The 21,969-nt window shown below is 50.7% G+C and overlaps 1 protein-coding gene across 1 annotated transcript in view; it reads left to right on the top strand.

The window, feature by feature from the left end:
- ptprfb (protein tyrosine phosphatase receptor type Fb) overlaps positions 1–21,969 on the top strand; it is a 116,229-nt gene that overhangs the window by 45,618 nt on the left and 48,642 nt on the right. The window contains 5 exon segments of the mRNA XM_035527870.1: positions 5,058–5,203; positions 6,969–7,110; positions 17,452–17,640; positions 19,083–19,100; positions 21,662–21,772. Of these exon segments, the coding sequence (XP_035383763.1) occupies positions 5,058–5,203; positions 6,969–7,110; positions 17,452–17,640; positions 19,083–19,100; positions 21,662–21,772 (606 nt within the window).

Genomic DNA, 21,969 nt, shown 5'->3' with positions numbered 1-21,969 from the left:
TTAATAATTCACCGAGGACAGAGAGCCCTGCACCCCACAGCCGTCCCACCGAGCGACCACTCAGAGGTGGGATACTACTTCCTTACTTCTTGTTTTGTACTGTCATCCTTTTTTTTAGTTTCCACCCAAGCATGTCGTACCTGCCGCTGCTACTCCGCTGACGTGGCTGCCCCTGCCTGTCCCGACAGCTGCTCCTTACCACGACGCTTTTTCCCCACTCAGCAGGACTGTAACATGGACGTTAAGGACGGGTTCATCGTCGCGTCAGTAATGCCAGCAAGAAAGAAATAAATGGATGAAAATTCCGCTCACTTGATCTGGCTTTACCGAGAGCTATTAGGAAGCACATTCGGCGCAGAATTGCTGTTAAACGTTGCGCTGGAAGAACCGTCGCCGATGGCGGCAGACACGTTTCCGCCAAATGTGAGCGGGGAAAGCTAAATCACTAATCTGCTATTAATGAAAATGAAAGGCTGCCTCTCTTGTTGGAGTATCGATCCCTCCTGCTCTTCTCGGACGGGGGCCCTTGCCTGGCGTTCGCCGCGCTTCACACTCCAGCGGGCTTTACCAAACGCGCTTAAATGCATAATTCCAGCTTCCGATAGCCCTGTAATTTTCGCTTCTTAAGTTGCGTAAAGAAACGTTTTTACACACTAGTACTTGGCGGGCATGGTTGTCCTGGAGAGATGAGGGGCCTGGTCACACTTGCCACTTCCATCTCCACTGCGTCTCCGCTTGGATTTCGGGCGGCTCAAAAAGCGTCGCGCTTGGCTCGCAGGTCAAAGAGCGCCGTCTTCGTTACCTCGGATTCCTCAGTCCACGCTTGGAAGCGCTCTCCTCCGCTATCATTGTACAAGCAGGCTGCATAGCAGGTTCACATCATGGTGCGCCCCGCAACCGTGTCCGATGACGACGACGACGGTGATGGAGGCATCGATGCATTTCCGCTTAGGGAGATATCGTTCAGGCCACAAATGCAGCGTGGCCGTGCGCATCCCCTGACCACCTCTTAATGTGGTTTGATCGACTGGATCACGGTGCATCTCCAAGACAAACATGACCCCGTTTACTTAGCTGTGACCATTTGTGGTCTGATTACACGAGGCGCATGTTTCTAACGGGTGGAAATGGGATCTTTGGTTGTTTAGTTTTGGGGTTTTTTTTCCCCCACCTCACTGCCTGTGTCGGAAGTTCCGTCACAAAAAATTCTCTCCTTTTTCAGAACACAGTTATATATAATAAAAAAAAAAAAAAGGTTTGTGAGGTCTTTGAAACGAGGTGGAATTCCTCAGGATTCGCGTACTTCTTTCCGCGGCCATGTTTCGCTCCCACTATAAATACAGCATTAGCCTCCATGCAAATGAAGGTTTCCTGTCGAGGCACCACGACGGCACCCGAGACGCACGGGAGGTCGTGGCCCTGCTCCTCCCCGTTCCCATCCGCAGTGCACCTCCGAGCGGGAAGCAACCCAAGCCCCGAGACCTCAGCTCTGTCAGTGCACGAACGAGGGAGCCACACAGACACTCGGCGGCAACGCCCAGGGACGTGTAAAGGTTGCAGCGCGGGGACGCGGAATGGAGCGACCGCAGCGGGAAAACCGCAAACGCCACACTGCGGATTTAACCGGTGCGCCGTCGCAGGTGGTTGGTGGCCGCAGCAGGAAAACAAGGGAGTCTTTTTATCCGCGGTTCTTAAGGAGCAGGAGATCATACAAGGGCGCTAGGAACCCTTGGCCAGAGGCGGCAGCTGAAGACAGCGGCGCTCCTAAGCACAGGAACCAATGAGCACATCGAGGTGTATTCACTCGGGGGTATGTTTGATTCTCCTCTGTGACGTCTCCCAACGGTGCCTTACAGACTTCTGCTTACGGGGAATCTTGCTGCGTAATTCTGCCCAACGTCAGAACGTTGGTGTTTTTGTTTAGTTTTTTTCCCCTCCTGCTGCGCTGCGATTTGACACGCACCGTCATGGGCGTAACGTCTCCTGAACAAGAAGAGAAAGCTCCCACAACCTGCCGACGAAGCCGAACAGAAACGGTGCGACAGATGTTGGAACAGGACCCCGGGAAGTCAGCATGCACCCATCGCTCCGAAGAAGACCCCGGGAAGAGTGGTCAAGGTCGCAGCGGGATCTTTCCCGGGCCTCGTCTTTTGATCGCGCATGCTGAAGGACCGTGGGGAGGAGGACCCTGCAGCCAGCTGGGGTGAAGGTGCGTGGCCCCCCCGCGTGGATGCTGGCGTGCATGAAAGTGACAGCAAGAGCTTTTAGAAGGATACGAGTTGTGCTGCAGTGCCAATCAGGCCCGTCTCCAGGGCAACCGGCACGTAAATGTCATTTAAATGTCAGCCTGGCCAGTAGTCTGTAGGGTCAGAGGAGTTCAGTTGGTACACTACGGATTAGATTTTACAACAGTTGTGCGCACACACAAACATGTGCGTGTGGACACACACACACACAATTTTGCATTACTATCTTAGTGGGGTATGTGTATTTCTGTACCTAAATAATGCCAAGCCGACTCCTAAACCTGAAATGTTTAAAAAAGCTCCACCCTGGACCTCAGTAACCAAAAGAAAATATTTTTGGTCTTTCAGTTTTTCATATAAAAACATAAAAATGACATTTTCTAGAAACACATTTTTCCTCAGCAGTGCAGCCAAATATCCTCCCCTCGAAACTCTGTCCTACTGTCATGTAGTCATTTTGTCCAAATAAATAACTAAATACGTTCCCAAGTTCACATAAACATGCGTGCGCACACACACACACACACACACACACACACACACACAGATGTTGTCAGCGTCATCTCCGCGGAACCCCAGCACGAACGATGTCCTTGAGCAAGGACGAGCTGCCTCTGCTTCAGCTCTCCTGCCTGATCAAAAGGCCGCGCCATGGTCCGCAGGATTGAACAGACGCCCCAGTAACGCTGTGGACGGCCCGCGGGCTCCACGGCGTTCTGTGACTGCTATGAATGCGGTTCCCAGCCACGGTAACCTTATGTGCTTCTGTTCAGCGTGATTAGTTGCTAAAAAATCAGAGCGCTCATAACATGAAAGGAAGGACTGTGGTTCCAGCTGGCCGTTCCCCCTCCCTCTTTTTTTGGGCACGCGAGACGGGAAGCTGAAGTCCAGATTCAGCGTGAAATTTCGGCAGGATCTGTGACAAACACTGGGATTGCCGTGCGATGACCGGAAAGACTAGGACATGTACACACAAGCCATTTTATTCAATCTAGAGGGGGGGAAAGCGGGAAGTGGAGTGAACTTTATATTTTGGGGGTTTTTAATGATGTCGGATAGCATTACTAGTAAAAAATGGAATAAGAAAATAAAACCAGTACATAATGCACTGGTTTAAGAACACTGGCTGGTAGTAACAGCCATGTTAAATGTAGTCTAGCTACTGTTGTCTACACCAGGGCTGCCATGTCTTTGATTTATAGAATGGTAACATAAGGCTAATTTTTACACAGTTGCTGAATCTGTGTTCTCATTAGCATTTCAACACATTGGGCAGTAGCATTGTCTGTTTTCTATTGTTTGTGGAACAGAAACACCCTTTTCTTCGACAGTTCAGCTTTAAAGATGCATGAAATTGACTTGATAAGTAGATAAGGAGCTGATGTCCGTTGGGAGGTTATCATGTCTTTCTCTTTCTCAGAGAACTTGAAGGTCATCTGGATGTATTCCATTAACCCAGATCACTGAGCTTCGCTGTCCACACAGGAGAGAGAGAGAGAGAGAGAGAGAGAGAGAGAGAGAGAGAGAGAGAGAGAGAGAGAGAGAGAGAGAGAGAGAGAGAGAGAGAGAGAGAGAGAGAGTGTTAATAAGCATGTGTGATCGTGTGTGCGTGCTCGTCTGAAGGCTTGTTGGTTGTTTTCGCATTCGCCCGTACAGACGCAGTGCTAAACCGCGTCCCGCCGGAGTTTTGGCTGTAAAGGCGGACTGAGAGGGCGGGTGCGGTCGCTGCATTCTGTTGAAACGATTCCAGCACCCGGCACGCGATGGCTCGGGCCAGTCAAAACAAAACGCGCACAAAGAAAACCTGTCCTGCTGCTGTCCCCGACACAAGCCCGCCCTGGCGCCAGCGCCGGTTTGCTTTCCAGAAATGTGTTCTGAAGCTAGAATCTCCCCCTTCCTTACGTTGTTAAAAGTGAGACCAGTTCAGTTCGGTTCTTAGGAAGAAAATACACATTTGTGAAGATTTGAAAGGAGAGCACCAGGAGTTCTGGGAATTTTGAAGCTAAATTTGTGTGTGTTTGACAGTTTTTAACAGAAGTGAGATTTCAAACAAATGTGGCAAGTTGCCTGCGCCCTTGTCTGCCTAAGAATATGCGTCTTATGTAGATAAAAAGCCAAGTCTTTTAATCAATGCTGACGGACTCATAAGGTTTTTGTGCTGTCTGGTAGGAATGGAAGCCTTGGATTTCACCACATGACGACATCATTTCAGCTCGTACGGCGGCCGATATTGATGTTTTCCGACATTTTAAACATAACCACATATTTTACCGCCATTTTAAACAATCAATCAATGCGACACGATTCCTCTCAATAATATACAGTCAGTACACTCGGCGACCAATTTCAGTTCACAACAATACCCTTAAAATCAGGTTAACAGCACATATGTTAACAAGTACCATCATTTGACCAAAGGGTTTGTTGCCTGGATCATAGTACGCGCGTATGTACGTTCGCTTGAATCACAATGTCACACCCTAACCCTTGGAGTTGATGTTTCGTCTTTCTACAAGCTGCCAGGTCCCTGCATGCGTATGGGTGGTGGTGGTGGTGTTTTCTGCGTAAAGCGGAATACCTGTAGTTCTGCGTTCGCGGCGGAACTGCGGCGTCGTTATGGGACTCTGAAACAAGGCTTCGTTTTGCACCCGCCAAACTAAAGCTTTTAATTTATGACATTTATGACATAATTTGTGACATTTCTCAAGCGACATTGATTCTGCGCGGCTCCCGCACCCGGGCACGCTTGCGCAAGGACTAACGACCGTTTCCCTGTTGTCCCTCCCCCTCCCCCTTCCGTCTCTGTGCCAGGCTTGCCAAGTTTCGTTAAGACCCCGGAGGACCAGACCGGCATCTCGGGCGGGGTGGCGTCCTTTGTCTGCCAGGCGGTGGGGGAGCCCAAACCCCGGATCACGTGGATGAAGAAGGGGAAGAAAGTCAGCTCGCAGCGCTTTGAGGTGAGCGAAGTGGGTGGGGCGCAGGGGGGGGGACCCCCAGGTGTCAATCATGGGTCAGAGGAAAATCTCAGGACTTTTTCCCCTCTCTGCACCGGCTCAATTGCCCGTCAGCAGACCGTATGCCGGCACGGTTGAAGGAGCGGACAGCGTCACGTCAGTTTAACCGCGGGCCTCGGCTAATCCTCGCCACGCAGGTCGCCGGCACTGCCAGACTCGGGGTGGTGGTGTGCACGCCGTAAATAATAGGCTGCATGCTACTGGAGCAGTGTAACGTGTAGGTGCGAGTCGATCATTGGAAATGTGAAGCACTGTAACTCATCCCCCGGTGCAACACTGGGCTCCTTTTGTTGGAGACGTACAGCAGATGTTGTAAAAAGGCTGAGAAGCTCTTCGTCACGGCAGGGTCCGGTGGACGGCGGGGCTTCAGCCATGTGAGGCGCAGTTTTACACCCGAGGAAATGAATGTCTTGTGACTGAAGTGCAGGCTGACACAGGTGACATAGGGGTGGAGGCGCATATGGTGGTGCAGGCTGACGGGTGACGTAGGGGTGGAGGCGTGTATGGTGGTGCAGGCTGACGGGTGACGTAGGGGTGGAGGCGCGTACGGTGGTGCAGGCTGACGGGTGACGTAGAGGTGGAGGCGCGTACGGTGGTGCAGGCTGACGGTTGACGTAGAGGTGGAGGCACGTACGGTGGTGCAGGCTGACGGGTGACGTAGAGGTGGAGGCGCGTACGGTGGTGCAGGCTGACGGGTGACGTAGAGGTGGAGGCGCGTACGCTGGTGCAGGCTGACGGGTGACGTAGGGGTGGAGGCGCGTACGGTGGTGCAGGCTGACGGGTGACGTAGGGGTGGAGGCGCGTACGGTGGTGCAGGCTGACGGGTGACGTAGGGGTGGAGGCGCGTACGGTGGTGCAGGCTCGCACAGGTGACGTAGCGGTGAAGACGCGTACGGTGGTGCAGGCTGACAGGTGACGTAGGGGTGGAGGCGCGTACAGTGGTGCAGGCTCGCACAGGTGACGTAGCGGTGAAGACGCGTACGGTGATGCAGGCTCACACAGGTGACGTAGCGGTGAAGACGCGTACGGTGATGCAGGCTCACACAGGTGACGTAGCGGTGGAGACGCGTACGGTGATGCAGGCTCACACAGGTGACGTAGCGGTGGAGACGCGTACGGTGATGCAGGCTCACACAGGTGACGTAGCGGTGGAGACGCGTACGGTGGTGCAGGCTGACAGGTGACGTAGCGGTGGAGACGCGTACGGTGGTGCAGGCTGACGGGTGACATAGGGGTGGAGGCGCGTACGGTGGTGCAGGCTGACGGGTGACATAGGGGTGGAGGCGCGTACGGTGGTGCAGGCTGACGGGTGACATAGGGGTGGAGGCGCGTACGGTGGTGCAGGCTGACGGGTGACGTATGGGTGGAGGCGCGTACGGTGGTGCAGGCTGACGGGTGACATAGGGGTGGAGGCGCGTACGGTGGTGCAGGCTGACGGGTGACGTAGGGGTGGAGGCGCGTACGGTGGTCCAGGCCAGTGGGCCCAGCTACAGGGCAGCGACTCACACTACACTGCTGTTTACCTACTGTGTGCCATGTCTCTCTCTCTCACTCTGTATGTTCTTTTCTCTTTCTTCTCCGCGCCTTTCCTGCACCATCTGTCTGTCTCTCTCCATTTTTTCTCTGTTTCTCATTTTCTTTTTCTTTTTTATCCCTCTCTTCTTTCCCTCCCATTTCCTTACCTCGCTCTCTCTCGCTCCCCCCCCAGGTGATAGAGTTTGATGACGGATCAGGCTCCGTCCTGCGTATCCAGCCCCTGCGCACGCACCGGGACGAGGCCATATATGAGTGCACGGCGACCAACAGCGTGGGGGAGATAAACACCAGCGCCAAGCTCACCGTGCTCGAAGGTACGCCGAGCCAGACCGGGGGCCTCAAAGCGATGCTCCCGTCGCCCCAGCACCTTGCGTCTCATTACCTTTTACTTTAATGTGGGAAACCGCTCATTCTCCGCCCGTGTAACAGTCGAATGAGAGCGACTTTTGCAAAAAGAGGACAGGGGACCTCTCATTAGAAAGAATCCTGACGTGATATCTCAGCGAGGAGTGTATAGTGAGAAGGCGGCCCCTGGGAACCCTCATTGCTGTTATAATCGAGTGCTTCTCCGACACAGATTCACTGCATATGTGCACCCTTGATGCTGTGAAGCCATCGATGGGTTGCTCAGCAGAATTGCTGGGAGCGTTAATGGGAGGGTCTTTTATTTTGTAGTGTTGCATCATAGCAGCACCTTTTGAAGAGCACTGTGAAGTGTCTGATGTGTTGTCAGCCCACTAATGCGTAGGTTATATCAGGGCAAGGCAGCATCCAAAGCCCCCATTCTGACTGCTCAGCAACGAGGCAGTTGTCACGGCTGTCTGGCGCACGCCTGTCTAACTCAGCCCAGAGGCTTTTATTTTGTAGCACTTTATTTCCTGTTGAGGTTATACTGCAGCCTGTGTAACACAACACACAAACGGACCCGTAACATGGAAAGCCATTTGAGCGGAGAGAGATTAATCGAAGAATTAGCAACCGATCGGGGGAAGAGCAGAGTATGTTGTCTGATGTTCCATCGCTGGGTGAGCCGGACGCCCCCAGGACCCCCAAGCGACAGAATGAACTCTATTTAAATCCCGTTGTCTGTAGCCCAGCAATACATCAGGTTTGCCGGGGCGACGCAGCACCAATAGCAGCGCAAAAGAGGAGCTGATCAGTGATGGCGTGCTCGCCAAAGCCGGCGCCTCTCACATCAGCGGGGGGTTTTCATTAAACCCGCCGCAGAAACGGAGGGTTAAATTCGAGAAGTGGATCCAGGTTAGCAAAAGGGGCACACAGAGGCCCGATAGAGCAGGAAGCCTTACTCTGTCTATGCTACTCCCTTCGATTAACTTTCACCAAGCGTAGCAGTGCCAGTACATCGGTATCTGTCGTACCTTGCATGGTTAAGGAGTGAGTGTATTGCCTTAGGTCAGGGGTCTCGAGTTGAGATTGCTTATGGAGCCAATTGCTGTACCTACATCTCTTAACACCAGGCGAAATGTAATTAGAATTTCAGGGTTATAATTCTAGAAATCAGTTTCTGTCTAACTATTCAGGATGTGTTTGTCCTATGCTAATGTCTCCAGTGGTGAAGGTTGTCATTTGCGTAATGCAGATATTGGCCATTTATGGTCAACATTGCAAAGTATTTTTATAGCACTCTTAGGATGTTGATATGTTTTCTGATGTAAACTTGTTTTGATTCCTGTTACACAAGTGGCTCACAGGTTGGCATATTGAAGCTCTTACTTGTAGCTCAGGAAACAGCAGCTTGGTAAAAATACCTCAGCACTCCAACTCTTAGTAAACCAGCGGTGTGGGCGGGGCACAGAGCGCCATCAGCCAATCGTCCGCCTGGCGTAGCGGCACGGCGCCACGGCTGCAAGAGGACTAAAGACGTCTCGGAGGCATCGCCCTCCCCTGCTGAGTCTGCCTATTCACGACGGTCGGGAGCTTATGAGTCACTGCATCTGCATCTTGAAAAGGTTCTTCAAGTCTTATTACCGCACAGTTGGTGTCTGCAGCATCGGCGTGATGGGAAAGACAGCGTCGGCACTTAGTCCATGGCAGCGCCGGAGGAGGGGAGAGGGCCCAGCCGTCAGACCCCGTGCTTTTCCTCGCCCGAGGGCTGGGAAATGAACCTCTGCGGCGTTTGGGTAACGATGGCACCGTCGTCTGTGGTAACGACGGCGTCCCAAGCCACTGGTTTCGCCGTGTGATGGACCCCGAGGATACCTGTGACGTCAGAGAGGTGCGCGGCATCACCCTCGTGATGTTTTAAGGACAAAAGCCAGTGGAAGAGAGGTGCTGCTGGGAGGGGAGCCGGAGGGGAGCTGGGCACCTAACCTGATTTTGGGCTCTTCGGTGCAGCCCAGCGCCAATCGAAGCGGCTCTCTGCTCACATACATACAAGGGGGGAATAAAACCTGCCACACTGAATCTTTCTCTCGCTGAGAAAACTTCCTTAATGGGACTTTGTATGATGCCTTTTATCTTCTTTTGGAAACCATCTTCTCCTCAGAGGTGTTCTGACCGACATGGAGACGTCCATCTCTGTCTCGCCAGCAAGACACCCAACAGCCGAAGATGAAAAGCCATATTCATTTTCCAACTTTTTTTTTTTTTTTTTTTGAACAGGATTGACGGGCGGATTTGACATTACATGAGGTGTGAGTCAGTGTGGTTTGCATTTAATTACAACTAAAGTGCCAAGACTCGTCTCGGTGCTGCGTAAGGGATGAGCAATCTCACCTCATCACGTACGGGACTTCCCACAGCGGACCGAAAGACTGCGCGTTAGCGATCGATCCGTGGAATATTCCCGGAGCAGCTTGCCGCTGTTGTTAGCAATACCCTTACAAAGCTTTATGGGCATGCTCAACAACAACCCACCGGCCTGTCTATCAAAATGGCACCCAACCCCAGAACATAAGTGATACACAGTACACACAGCGAAGAGAGTAATCTCCGAGATTTCAGTGGGTGCTTAGTGTCAGTAAAACAAATTATGAAGTCAGCATTTTCAAGAGAGTTAGATATGCTTGGCATGCATTACAGTCTTTGGCTGGCTGGGAGGCAACAAACAACTGCTCCATAATACAAGTCATAAATATTTCAGGAGGCAGGCGAGTACAAACAACGGCTCCCCTCTATAAGTGCTCCTGGAACTTCGTGTCACGCGTTTAGCTGGAGAGTAATGAGCACGCGTTACCTTTTCATTCCAACCCTAACAAGCTTTTGCGTCCAGTTTGTGTTTTCTTTTTTTCGTTTAAACCTCCCCCCTTAAACGACTCGCGCACAGTCGCGGAACGAACGAACCATCAAGTCCCTCTCTCGGAAGCTTGCGCCCGGCCCTGCGCCGCATCCCTCGCTCGCCCTCGCGCCTCGCGCCACCCGTGACGGCAAACCCCCCCACCGCCACAGGTGCAGTCCCCCTCGCCCCCCCCCCCCCCCCCCAGTCGTCGGCCCGTGTCACGGGTTTAATTTCTCCCGCCATCTGCTGGCGCTGAGCCCGCCACCGTAGTTCATAAGAGCCTGACAGTTACAAACTGCGTCTGGCGAGAGAGGCCTCTCCCAAGGACTCGTGCAATATGGAAGCGCTCAGCTGCCGCCTGCAGCCTCATCTACTGCTCATCTTCAAGGACTTGGGATAAGATAAGAAATGCTGGAATTTTGCAACAAAAGAGTGCGTTTGTGGCTTTATCTCAGCGAGACCAGTCCTTGGTATGAACAAATATTTCGGTAACACTTTCTATGCATCTTGTATTTATTTATAATACATTATAAATCTATTTATAATGCGGTTTATGGCATATATAATGCTTTATAGTGCTTGCCATAAGCCTGTATATTGCGTAGTTATCATAAGTAGTTATAGCCACATGGATAACATTTGGTAATAAGAACATTAATGTTGTATTGATCTTTATGCATCATGTATAATGCATTAAACTTACAGCTTTGGTTTCTCAGATTGTCCTTGACCAATTATTTTTAGTATATTTGCTGTATATAGACAACATTTATCCCAAATTGCAAATAAAAATATTGTGATTTAGATTATTTATTTTCAGAAAATGAGAACGGGTCGATGTAGTGTTTGCAGATCTCCTAATGCAAAGAAAACATGAAGTTCAAATTCATTTGTAAAAAAAACAAAAAACAAAAACACACTACTGATGTTCTAACCAAGGAAGAGAAATCACTGTTTGGAGAAATAACCCTGATTTTCTCTCGCGGCTTTTATGCGTCTTGGCGTGGCCTTTCACTTTGCTGCTTGGGGACTTTATGCGCCTCCAGCTGCTCGGCTCTGTTTGACGGCTCGCGTGCGTCCATCTTCCTCCTGATCACATTCCAGACGTTTTCAGTTGGGCCCAGGTCAGGTGACCGGGCTGGCCAATCCCCAATCTGATTCTTCGAGTTTTCGTATAGCTCCGACTTCAGGCCTGTCCCTAGGAACCTGCTTTGGACTGTCCACGTCACCCCAGCTGCTGTTTGCCGGTCTTTGTGTAGGTCACGTGAGGTCATCCTATGATCAATGAGCCGGCAGTCGTCCCGGTCAGCTGAGAGTGGTTTTTCGCTCTCTGCCGAGCTACAGTAATGGTCCCCAAAGCCTGCTACTTAATCTTATTCTCCTGGACCACTGTCACTGATATTTTAAGAATGGAAGCAACCCGACACTTACTGTATCACCGCGAGTAAAGCCGGCATTAAACCCTTCTGTTCTGCAAGCAAAACTTCGCTTTGGTTCTTTTAGTGGCATGGTTAATACCGCCTGTGTCGGAATTCAATAGACACTGGAATGGAATGGCTGTCATGTATGTCATATGGCATATATTATATATGTAAAGATATTTCTACATGTATGAGAAGGCGAGACGAGACACAGGTCATGGCTCAGTGGGGATTGATCCGCTGCCCTGGACATCTGCGGGCATCCTTTGGTGGATCACAGCCGAAAGCCCGATTTTGTTGACTTTCAAGCTGTAATGTATTTATCGATCTGGGCTTTGCTTTGTAAATTTGGAGGCAGATGACAGGAGCACCGCGTGCCTTTGTTTCTGCCTCAGGATTTGATTAGACTGCGTCTTCCTGCGCTTTCAAAAAGAGCCTGTAAACGGTAGCTGTCTGGGCAGAAAGATGGATGCGTTTGATCCGTCACCTTCAGTCCCTCGGCCTGGAAGAGTAGGGAAGACCTGTCTCATGCACCCCAGCTAGAGAGATGTAGTTAGTCCAGCCTGCCATGTTCCGCTGTTCCCGCCACCTTTGGCAGACGCGTTAAAGTGGCGTCTACCTAAACGATTTAAAAAGCAACTCCCCAGGAGTTCCGCACGAGACGGGTCTTTGTTCTGTTAGGCTTTTACCATTTAAAAGATTTTCCCCCCCCCCCCCCCCCCCCCCCCCCCCCCCGTGTGTGTGTGTGTGTGTGTGTGTGTGTGTGTGTGTGTGTGTGTGTTTTTATATAGATATATATAGATATAGATATAGATATATATATAGATAGATAGATAGATAGATATAGATATAATGTATAGATAGATAGATAGATAGATATAGAGATAGATAGATAGATATATACACACACACACTCTGCTCTCTGCTGTACTCTTTATTGTGGGGGACTTATAAGATGCGAGGGCACATTGTCTTCATCTGAATGAGGGCCTCCATAACGCCATGACAACTAACAGACCTTGTGCTTTTTACACAGTTGTCAGTGCTCAAGGTGACTCAGGGTGATGCGCGTGAGCAGACTTGGCAACCCCTCCGCTCCCCCTCCCTGCGCCCTCATAGCAGTCAGAATGGGCCACATGTACTATAATGTTGGAACGCATGTACTGGCATATATAAAGCCCAGGCGCCTATGGCAGAGCTGTACATCACTCTGAAGGCAGTAGAATTTGAAGGGCGGAGAGAGAAGAGAGAGAGAAGAGAGAGAGAGAAGAGAGAGAGAAGAGAGAGAGAGAGAGAGAGAGAGAGAGAGGCCTGTTGGGAGGAGGAAGAATGAACAGATACTGCTGTCTGGTATTGATTAAGTGCCTGATGACCAAAAGCAGAACCTGACTATTCTTCCTAGCCAAACAAACGCGTATTATTTTAAAGGTCACGCCTTGTACCTCTTTCCCCAGCAACGGACTCGGATAAACAGCGAATATGGCCGGCAGCAGCGCACAGCGAAGCAGAGGACCCGTGGTCTCGTACGGCGTTTGTTTCATGCATGAGGGAGAGAGCGCGAGCTGTGCTGGTTAGCTGAACAGACCAGCAGTCTTCTGTGAGCAGCTTCTCCTGCCTTACATGCTCTGACTGCACTATGGAGCTGGTTCAGGAGCGCTTTCCTTCCAAACCAGTCTCGCTTCACCTGCATGACGCTGAGCGTGTCTGGAGAGCGTCTGTCACGCAGAGGTATCAGGAAAATCGGCCCGTGGCCCGAACATTTCGCTAGATTACGATCGTGCCGTTTATAGCCACACAAAGCGTTTGCGTATATCCGTTACGTTGGTATTCTGGGCAGGATGGGGTTTCTGTTGCGGGTTTTTTTGGGACATGACGATTTATATTCATTTGTGCCATATTTAGAATCTTTAATTTACCACTTTTTCATATTTTCATGTAACAGGATTCCCATACAGTGTACTGCTAAGAATGTTAAACACCCGTCACGTATATATTAAATGATTCCCGCAGCGTCCTCCATCAATGTTCATACCATCTTTAATTGTTGTCATCCATCATTGCACTGCACACCTATTTCCATTAAACTACAGAGATTTACAGAGCCGCTGGGATGTCAGTTGCTGTTCTAAACAGTAGCTGTGAACAATAGACTGCCCTTCGCAGTCATATCATACCTATGGCGAGTTGCTTTTCGCCCAGAGACATGCAGGCTGAATATATAACAGGAATGCGGTCCTGTTAGCTGTAGGGTTATCGTCCATGCACCGCACACCATCCCCACGAATGATCCAGAAGCAGCAGCTTAAAACAACTTGAGATGACGCAGTGCTAAGAGGTAGAGTGAAGAACCGGCCAGAATTAGAAAGAAGGAAGTAAGAAGAAAGATGGATAGACTACAAACAAGCAGGAAAGCAGAGCAGGGAACTGCGTGCCTGGTACAAGTTCTGCGTCCACTCTTGAGCGGCCAAAATCCGCCCCGTAGCCGGCGGGCCCCCTAACGGTGGCCGGCCGGTTTCCTCCCGCCGCTGTCGCGGAGCGGTTCCTCGGGAAGGCGGCACGTCGGAATCCAGAGCGCCTTCCGCTCGCCAAAGGCCAAGCGCGTGCGCGCACGTTTTTCCACGCTGATGGCTTCGTTTGGGGCGAAAATGTAGGCGAGATCCCCGCCAGCTTGGCGGGGGGCCCAGAGGACGGAGGCCGTCTCCTCCAGCAGGGCCCTGATTGGAGCCATCGCCCTGCCCGCCACGCTCCACTCTCCTTGGCAATTGGAGCTGGCAGGAGGTTGGCATGTGAACCCGCGTTCCCATCCCCCAAAACTCCTTTTCTATCCCACTGCCATCTTTTCCCACTAAAACACACACACACTCTTTATTAACCCTGCAGCCCTTCTCTGCATGGAATGGAATGCATAAGTGGACAGTGTCTGTGGCGCGAGGCTGTCAGCACGCACCCTTAGCTTGGCATGTTTTTGTTTTTGTTGGGTTTTTTTGTTTTGTTTTTGGGTTTTTGTTGCCTACCAAAAGCAGACGAACATTGTGCTCGGTGATATCTTTATCCTAAAAAAAGCTGTGCTTCGCTGGCCTCCTAAGAACAGTTTCTTTTGCTCGAGTGTGCCTCGGAGTGGTACTACTGTAAATTATTTATTTGTTTATATATTTTATAGTAGGGATAGTAGATCTCTGTTCCTTTTCCTGCAGCTTTGGCACAAGGCAGGGAACAGAAACGCAACATGAGGGAAAGAGTCCAACCTGCGATGGTGGAAATTCACATTACAACCAACAAGTAAACAATGTACCGAGATCGAGAGTAACAGAAATACAGAGCGAACAAAAGGGGGAGGACCCCTTCTCCCTCCAAAGTTCATCCCGCTCCTCTGTTTCCTACGGCAAACACGTTTATCAGATCAACGGCTCGTGTTGCAAACAAGCTTGGGCTCATGTAGTTTAGCGCTTCCCAGAAAACAATATCCCACACCCCTCTTTTTTTTTCTTTTTTAAACACTCGCACGGATCCCGAGGAGGTTCGTCTCCTGCTAGCTGCTGTTCTGCTTGCTGGCGTCGATAAGGCCGGGGCAGACACTGACCCCCTCTCCGTAGCCGGAGAGATAACACAACAGATCGGCGTCTGCAGAGGTCTGCGAGGACTTGGTGTTATTCCGAGTGCCCATCAAACACCACCTTCAGACGGCAACAGCGGCTTCCTCCTCCGAAAGGGAATTTAATTGGGTCCCGTTGCGCATACCTGTGGCCTCTGCCGGCACAGGTCAGCGGCGGGCCGACGGGATTATTTTTTTAGAAGAGGTGAACAGGCGCATGAAATATGTTGTTTAAATGAAAAAGCGTCTGCCTGTTTGAAAATGAGACACCTTTCTTTTTAACTGGGAAAAAAACATTAATCGGTGATCAGGTAAAAACATTGAAACTACAAAAAAATGTTGTTTACAGGCTCAAACACATGTTCAAACACACCTAAGAACGGATTGATTGAAGTAGATATTGAGAAGGAAAGGCAGTTAAAACTTTTCCAACAAATGTTGGAGCCATGTGTCTCCTGCCAAAGCCAAGGGGGTAATAGGTGAGTGATGAGAGGCTGTTCAAAAGGTGTAAGACCAGTTTGCGGTTGAGCTGTCAAACTGCACGGTTGCTTTACAAAGCCCACAAGCCTCTGCCTGTGTTCGTCACACCATTCAAAACCGCACGTGGAAAAACACACGTCCACGTTTGGGTGCGCCTGCTCACCCAAACGGCGCCGGCCAGCCGCCAAACATCCCACCCCCAACACGCAGCACGGGAGAGCATGCCGCCGGCAAAGCTTCGCGCGTTCCCCTCCGCTCGCGAGCCACCAGTGCATTAAGGAAACGTAGAATTCTGGGCTTCTCATTTTCAAATCCCCACCAACGCTTGCATAAAAAAAGAGCAGGAAGCCGCCGCGTTTGCCGCAAAGCAGAGGGAGCTCATCCAGCACGGGGGGCCCGGCGGTGCGTCACCCACGCCATCACGCCTGCCCGCCGTTAATGCCACTTTCCCTCAGCCCTGCATCTACAGGAGGATTCGACACACACAGGCCCCTGTGCACCAGGCTGCGGGCAGTCCTTTGCATACGTTGGGCAAACAGATGGTCGATGGCGCAGAGAGATATTGCAGAGTTTGCCTTAAATGCCGTTTCTGAAGCGTTTGCGGGGCTCCAGCGCAGTTGGAAGCTCAGCTTGAGGGACTTTGTTTGTTCTCCTCCTGTCCAAGGTTCCTTGCCCACTGGAGCCTGAAAAATATGACACGTCTCTCCGAGCAAACAGCTGACTGGGAGCGAAATAAAGGAAAACGTTCATATCTTCACTCCCGTTCAGTAGCACATAGAGGGTAACGATATTTATTCTCGTTCGAGGAAATGTGGTGTTATTGTTTGGAAACTTCTCAGAGAGGCAATTAAGCATACAAACTATCCAGAGTTCTCACGCAGGAAGTTATCTTTCTCTGATATATATATATATCCAGATTCTCATACAGGCAATTACCATTCTCTTACATATATCCCAGGTTCTTGCACAGGTAGTTATGTTTCTCGTATTCCTGCAGGTGCGTCTCTCTCGCATACATCCACAGTTCTTGCGCAGGTGCGTGTGTCTCTCTCTCTCTCTCTCTCATATACATCCAGTTCTCACGCAGTTGTGTGTCTCTCTCTCATGCATCCATAGTTCTCATGTAGGTGTGTGTGTGTCTTGCATACATCCACAGTTCTCGCGCAGGTGCGTGTCTCTCTCATACATCCACAGTTCTCGCGCAGGTGCGTGTCTATCGCCTACGTCCAGAGTTGTCGCGTGTTCTCCCAGTTTGGCTTCTTTTGGCATGGGCTTCTCTCCTCGTGTCTGTCAGAGGCCCTGGCACAGCACAGCCTCTTCTTTCTTCTGCACCCCAATCAGATATCAATTGCCGACACGTGGCCTCCATGCTCGGGTCTCCAGATACCAGACAGTGTTCCCCGTCGTGATTTCTTCTCCGTCACGGGAGAGCGTGCTGCTGAACACAAGGCACAGACCCGCCATTGTTTCTAAAGCTCCCATCGCCACACTGCCGGCCCAACACTTTAAGTTGCCCTCCAGGAGCACAATGGGGGGGTGGTTGGGGGTGTGTGTTTTAAAGCTGGAATTATTAGTCTAGTCAAGTACGCCAGCAGTGGCATTGTTTTTGGTGGTCTGTTTGCAAATATTTTCCTCACCTCCTCAAATTTCCCCCCATTAGCTATAATTAGCACAGTGCATTCAAATCGTGTCCTGTGCTGAAATATTTATTGTAATTAACATATGCCTTTTTTTTTTCGTTTGTCTTTGATGTCTCTGTGCTTTATACAATTATATAATTGCAGCACGTAACACCAGTCGGGTTGATCAGCGGTACCTTTTGATGTCTGATTTCTGATGGCACGCCCCAGCAACCTGTAGGCATGGCCGGCCACGGCGGGCACCGAACTCATCGCGGCTTTGTGCCTGTCTTGTGTTTCCGCAGAGAACCAGATTCCCCTGGGCTTCCCGAACATTGACATGGGCCCCCAGCTGAAGGTGGTGGAGCGCACGCGCACGGCCACCATGCTCTGTGCCGCCAGTGGCAACCCAGACCCCGAGATCTCCTGGTTCAAGGACTTCCTGCCCGTCGACATCAATAGCAGCAATGGGCGAATCAAGCAGCTTCGCTCAGGTGACCCACCGACACCCCCATCCCGGGGGGGCCTCATTTAACTCACCGTGCGCTCGTTACGCCGTCACGGGTACAACGGTTTATCTTTAGCACTTTATCACTAACAGTATCCATGTAATCATTCAATGTCCTAACCCTTAGGTTATTTGTTTTAATTGCATTCCGTTTAATTTCATAAGACATTCGTTCCCATTAAACTCTTTCACTGGCACATTAACACACATTCCTGCGTTTTGGGTTTGGTTTTTTTGAGGCTGGGTGGAGAGCCTCATCGACGTGCCCGTAGCGTCAAAATAGGCTTAAAGCCTTCTCAAAACAAGAGAACCCAATTACGGGTAATTACTGGCACCTCAGTAGAAGCTCTCCAAGCAGCCCAGAGCTGATCGATGGCTCTCTGCTTTTATGGGGCTAACGTCTTTTCGTAGATGAATGGCTCAGTCTGACCCAGGATCAGACGAATAAGTGCGGGGTGTCCAGGGCCAGACCAGTAGCTCTCCACCACCTTAAACTTCATGCCTCCGCAGTAAATCCGCCTCGTTTAGTGGACGACCCCGGCTGAGGGTGTGGATCATGCCCTCACACACCCAGGCCTGTAGTTTTGGTGGTCGGAACAGAGCCCTTGATTTGAGTCCAGCGTGGCGTGCCTCCTACTGATTTGAAACCGAGAACTCAAGGCGAAGGTGCATTTTATTGTGTGTAGATCCTATTTCATGTGTGGGTGTTTTTTTGAGTTGCTGTTTTGTGATTTTTTTTTTTTTTTGACCTTTAAGTTAATTTAGGGCAGGGCCCTCGAGAGCGTGCTCGTGTTTTCCAGGGCCGGGGGGGGGAGATATCCTTGTGCCATGTGTCAGCATTCCGAGGATAACCCGAGGCTGAGCGTTCCACCAAAAGTGACTTGGCCCACAAGTATGACACCGGAGTAAACAAACAGAGTAAACGTTTACAGTAGCACTTTCCTTATGTGGGCCACAATAGATGACATCATCCTGCGTGACATCTTTGTTCTTACCAGTGCACCCAGATTCCAGACTACTATATTAGCCCTGCGTCCTAAAAGGCCCTTTAGCTCAGGGGTCCGGCTTCCATTCCAGCCGGCCTTCCGGAATGCAGCTGAGATGACACTCAACATTAAAGTTTATTTCATAAGCTGCAAAAGTGTTCCCCAGTGGATCAGGTCTGGCCAAAAGAGCTCCGTTTTTAGCCCAGAGCTTATACTACATGTCCTAATCCCAGATATTCTGCTGTGGTAATCTTCCTGCTAACCCCTTCAGAATGGTAGACTCTTGCTGCGTCCTGCTGTGTTTAAATCAGACTACTTTTGTTTGATTCTGCTCTTTTCCCACCCTTTCTTAATCTCTTCTTTCTCTCTCTTCGTCCGTCTCCCTGTCCTCCACTAATGTTTCTCTCTGATCTTGTTTTTGCGTCCCGTTCCGTTTGCCCAGGGGGTACGCCGATCCGAGGTAAGAGTCTCGGGCAGTGTGTGAGAGCGTCACCCCCCCCCCCCCCATATCGCCACTCCGTCCACCACCACGTCTTTCCTCCACTTCCACCCCTGTCATTTTCCTCCGGCGCTTGCCCGGCGCAAACACCACCTCCACCTCCACCGGGCCGTGCGGCGCCCTCCGATTTCTTCAGAAAGGACACAGAAGCACGCGGAGGCACCACCGCGAGGCGCGAGCCGCGTTAGAACAGAAGCAGGACGTCCAGTGTTCACGCTCATACCCGCGGAGTCTTTATATCGCAGAGCGAGAACGTCCAGGGTGTCCGAGACTCGAACCCAAAACTTGAGGCCTGGTTGGGGTGTGGTTTGAGTCCGAGGACATTCCCTGAACTACAGGCCTGTTTGCTGGAGAGGTGCTCCCGTATCCACGCTCCGGTACGATAAACCTTAATGACCTGATTTGCATACAAGTTGCAGAAATGATCTCTTTAGGAATTGCGGGTCTATGGCTTTGATCATTAAAATGATAACATTAGCCCCTCGCAAAGTATGGCCCCGTTCTGGCATATTTAGCAAAACATTCTCTACGATCCTGTTCCGCCAATATCAAAGTAGTGGCTAAATTTTTATTATAATGTAAGCGTTGGTGAGAAATGCTCACCATGAAAATACAGTTTGATCTGTACACACATACAAAAAAAATTAGTACCAGAAGCATATTCAAAGTGAAAATGTATCTGCTTGATTGGGAATCATTATGGATTTTGATCACTAATATCATTGATGTTTAAAATCTAAACATATATACCGGCTCCTGCCATTTTGGACCGATTCCCCTTGACTGCCGGAGGTAGACATTCACCGTTTGGTTTCTACCCACACACCCCGTGACCTGCGTCAGCAGCCTGCTGTCCTTATTAGAGAGAGATGGACAGGCAGACCCAGGGCAAAATGTGCTCCAGGGGGTCTCGCTCGTTCGGCGGAGAGACCCGGCCCGCCCGTTACAGGCGGACCGGGAAGGCTGGCCGCTCCGCCTAAGCTGGGTCTGGAAGGAAGGTTTAGCCGCAATTCAGGGAACGTGGCTCGGACGGGGTGAGGGGCGACGTGACGCTCCCCTACACTCTCCCACCACCTGCTCTTCACGCACCTTTTTCTCGTCTGTCTCGCGTGAATATCGATTAGCAGCAGACCGTGAACTCGGTGGCGGACCGGTTCCGCTCCTGCACGGACTCCACCGCGCAAATGTCCAAGATGTCCTCGAGACTTTTCTGTAATGAGGTGAGCAGCATAACCGCGCGCCAAGAAACAGCACGGCATCTGTGCCGAGTGAAGCCTGGTAAATGTAACGCACACCTCCATGATCACTGTAATCGTGGATTCACTCATTCACTCTCATTTTGTTGTGGGTTTTTTTCTTTTTTCTTTTTTTTTTTAATCTAATTATGATATGCATTATTTCTGCCCCACGCATCCTCTTCGAAACACATTGATGCCCGGTACATTAAAGCTTCTGCATGACTCTGCCTTACACTCACCTATGTAAGATGACTAAGCACTTTTTTAATGTGATGAATAATTGTCATATAACAGACATCTTTCCAACGAACTGTGGTACGACCGCGATGGTTAATGGGATCAAATAGGAGTCATTCCTGGTATTTTTAAATACTGCGTTATCTTGCCAAGTCATGTTTATCAAGCCTTTGGTAAAGGGTGAAAGTACTGACCTTCTCGTTAGTTTTCAACACTCATTCTATGTTGTTTCCCATGTTCCTCCCGCCCCTACGGTAGGGACACTAAGGCCAAGCGTGTCGCAAGACTGGGCCGATGGCAACTGCTGCTTAGCAGGCTTGAAATTGATTAGTCATTTACTGCTTGTCAGAACAGGGAACGGCAGCAATCCGTTTCCTGTGAGCATCGGGCTCGCAGGACTACGGGCTGTGCCACTCATGGGGTTGGGGGTTGCCAGTGCGCAAAAAGTCAAGCGTCCCGAAATTGGATTCCAGTGGCGCTGGGCTTTTTTCCGAGCCCCATGCAGCTGGCCTCCGCGTCTCCACATCTGGACGCAAGCTGAGCTTTTCCTTCGCACCTCAATCAAGCGAGCAATGAGCAAGAATAAGTATATACGTCTCAGAGGACGTCACGTGTTTAGGCAGACCGGACTGAAAAGCCGAAGGAGGCGAGGGCAGCGAACAGGTCCACCTCCACTGGCATGGCCGGTCGATCGGAGCAGCTCGGTTTGTTAGCAAACCGTCATTAGTAAAGTCAGGCGTTATGAGCAAATTGGCCCGAGTCGTTAGCGCAGAGCAGGCGCTTTCCAACAGGATACGGCAAAGCGAAAACGTCGATCTGCGAACACGGACAACCTGCAATATCAGCGCCGCGGAAACGCCGTAGTAAGCATTTATTTTTTTTCCCAAAAGCCCGCAACAAACAGTCCGGAATATGTCTGCCATTTAAACAGGAACATTTGCTGATTGGACAGAGTGGCGGTTGTGCTGTGAGAGTCGCTCTTTTTTTTTTGTTTGTTTTGTTTTGTTTTGTTTTGTTTACTCTTCTCCTTTTTCGTCCTGTCCACAGGAGCCCTGCAGATCGAGAACAGCGACGAGTCGGACCAGGGGAAGTACGAATGTGTGGCGATGAACAGCGCGGGGACACGCTACTCTGCCCCTGCCAACCTCTATGTGCGCGGTAAGAGAAACCACCCCCATGCCACGCACTGCCTTTGTTTATGTTTTGGGTCCACACACACACACTCACTCGCGCTCCGTTCCCTTCGCCGCCAAAGAAAGACTCGCACACCTTTTCCCAACCTCTCTATCCCCCGCCCTAAAATGAATTGCGCTCAGCCCCTTTGTCTGCTCCGTCGCGTGAGGTGCTCCAGGTAT

The sequence above is a fragment of the Electrophorus electricus genome, chromosome 7 (genome assembly GCF_013358815.1).
Source record: "Electrophorus electricus isolate fEleEle1 chromosome 7, fEleEle1.pri, whole genome shotgun sequence".
NCBI classification, from domain to species: Eukaryota; Metazoa; Chordata; class Actinopteri; order Gymnotiformes; family Gymnotidae; genus Electrophorus; species Electrophorus electricus.
The sequence above is the reverse complement of the archived record's forward strand: the minus strand, read 5'-3'. Positions and strand labels throughout refer to the sequence as shown.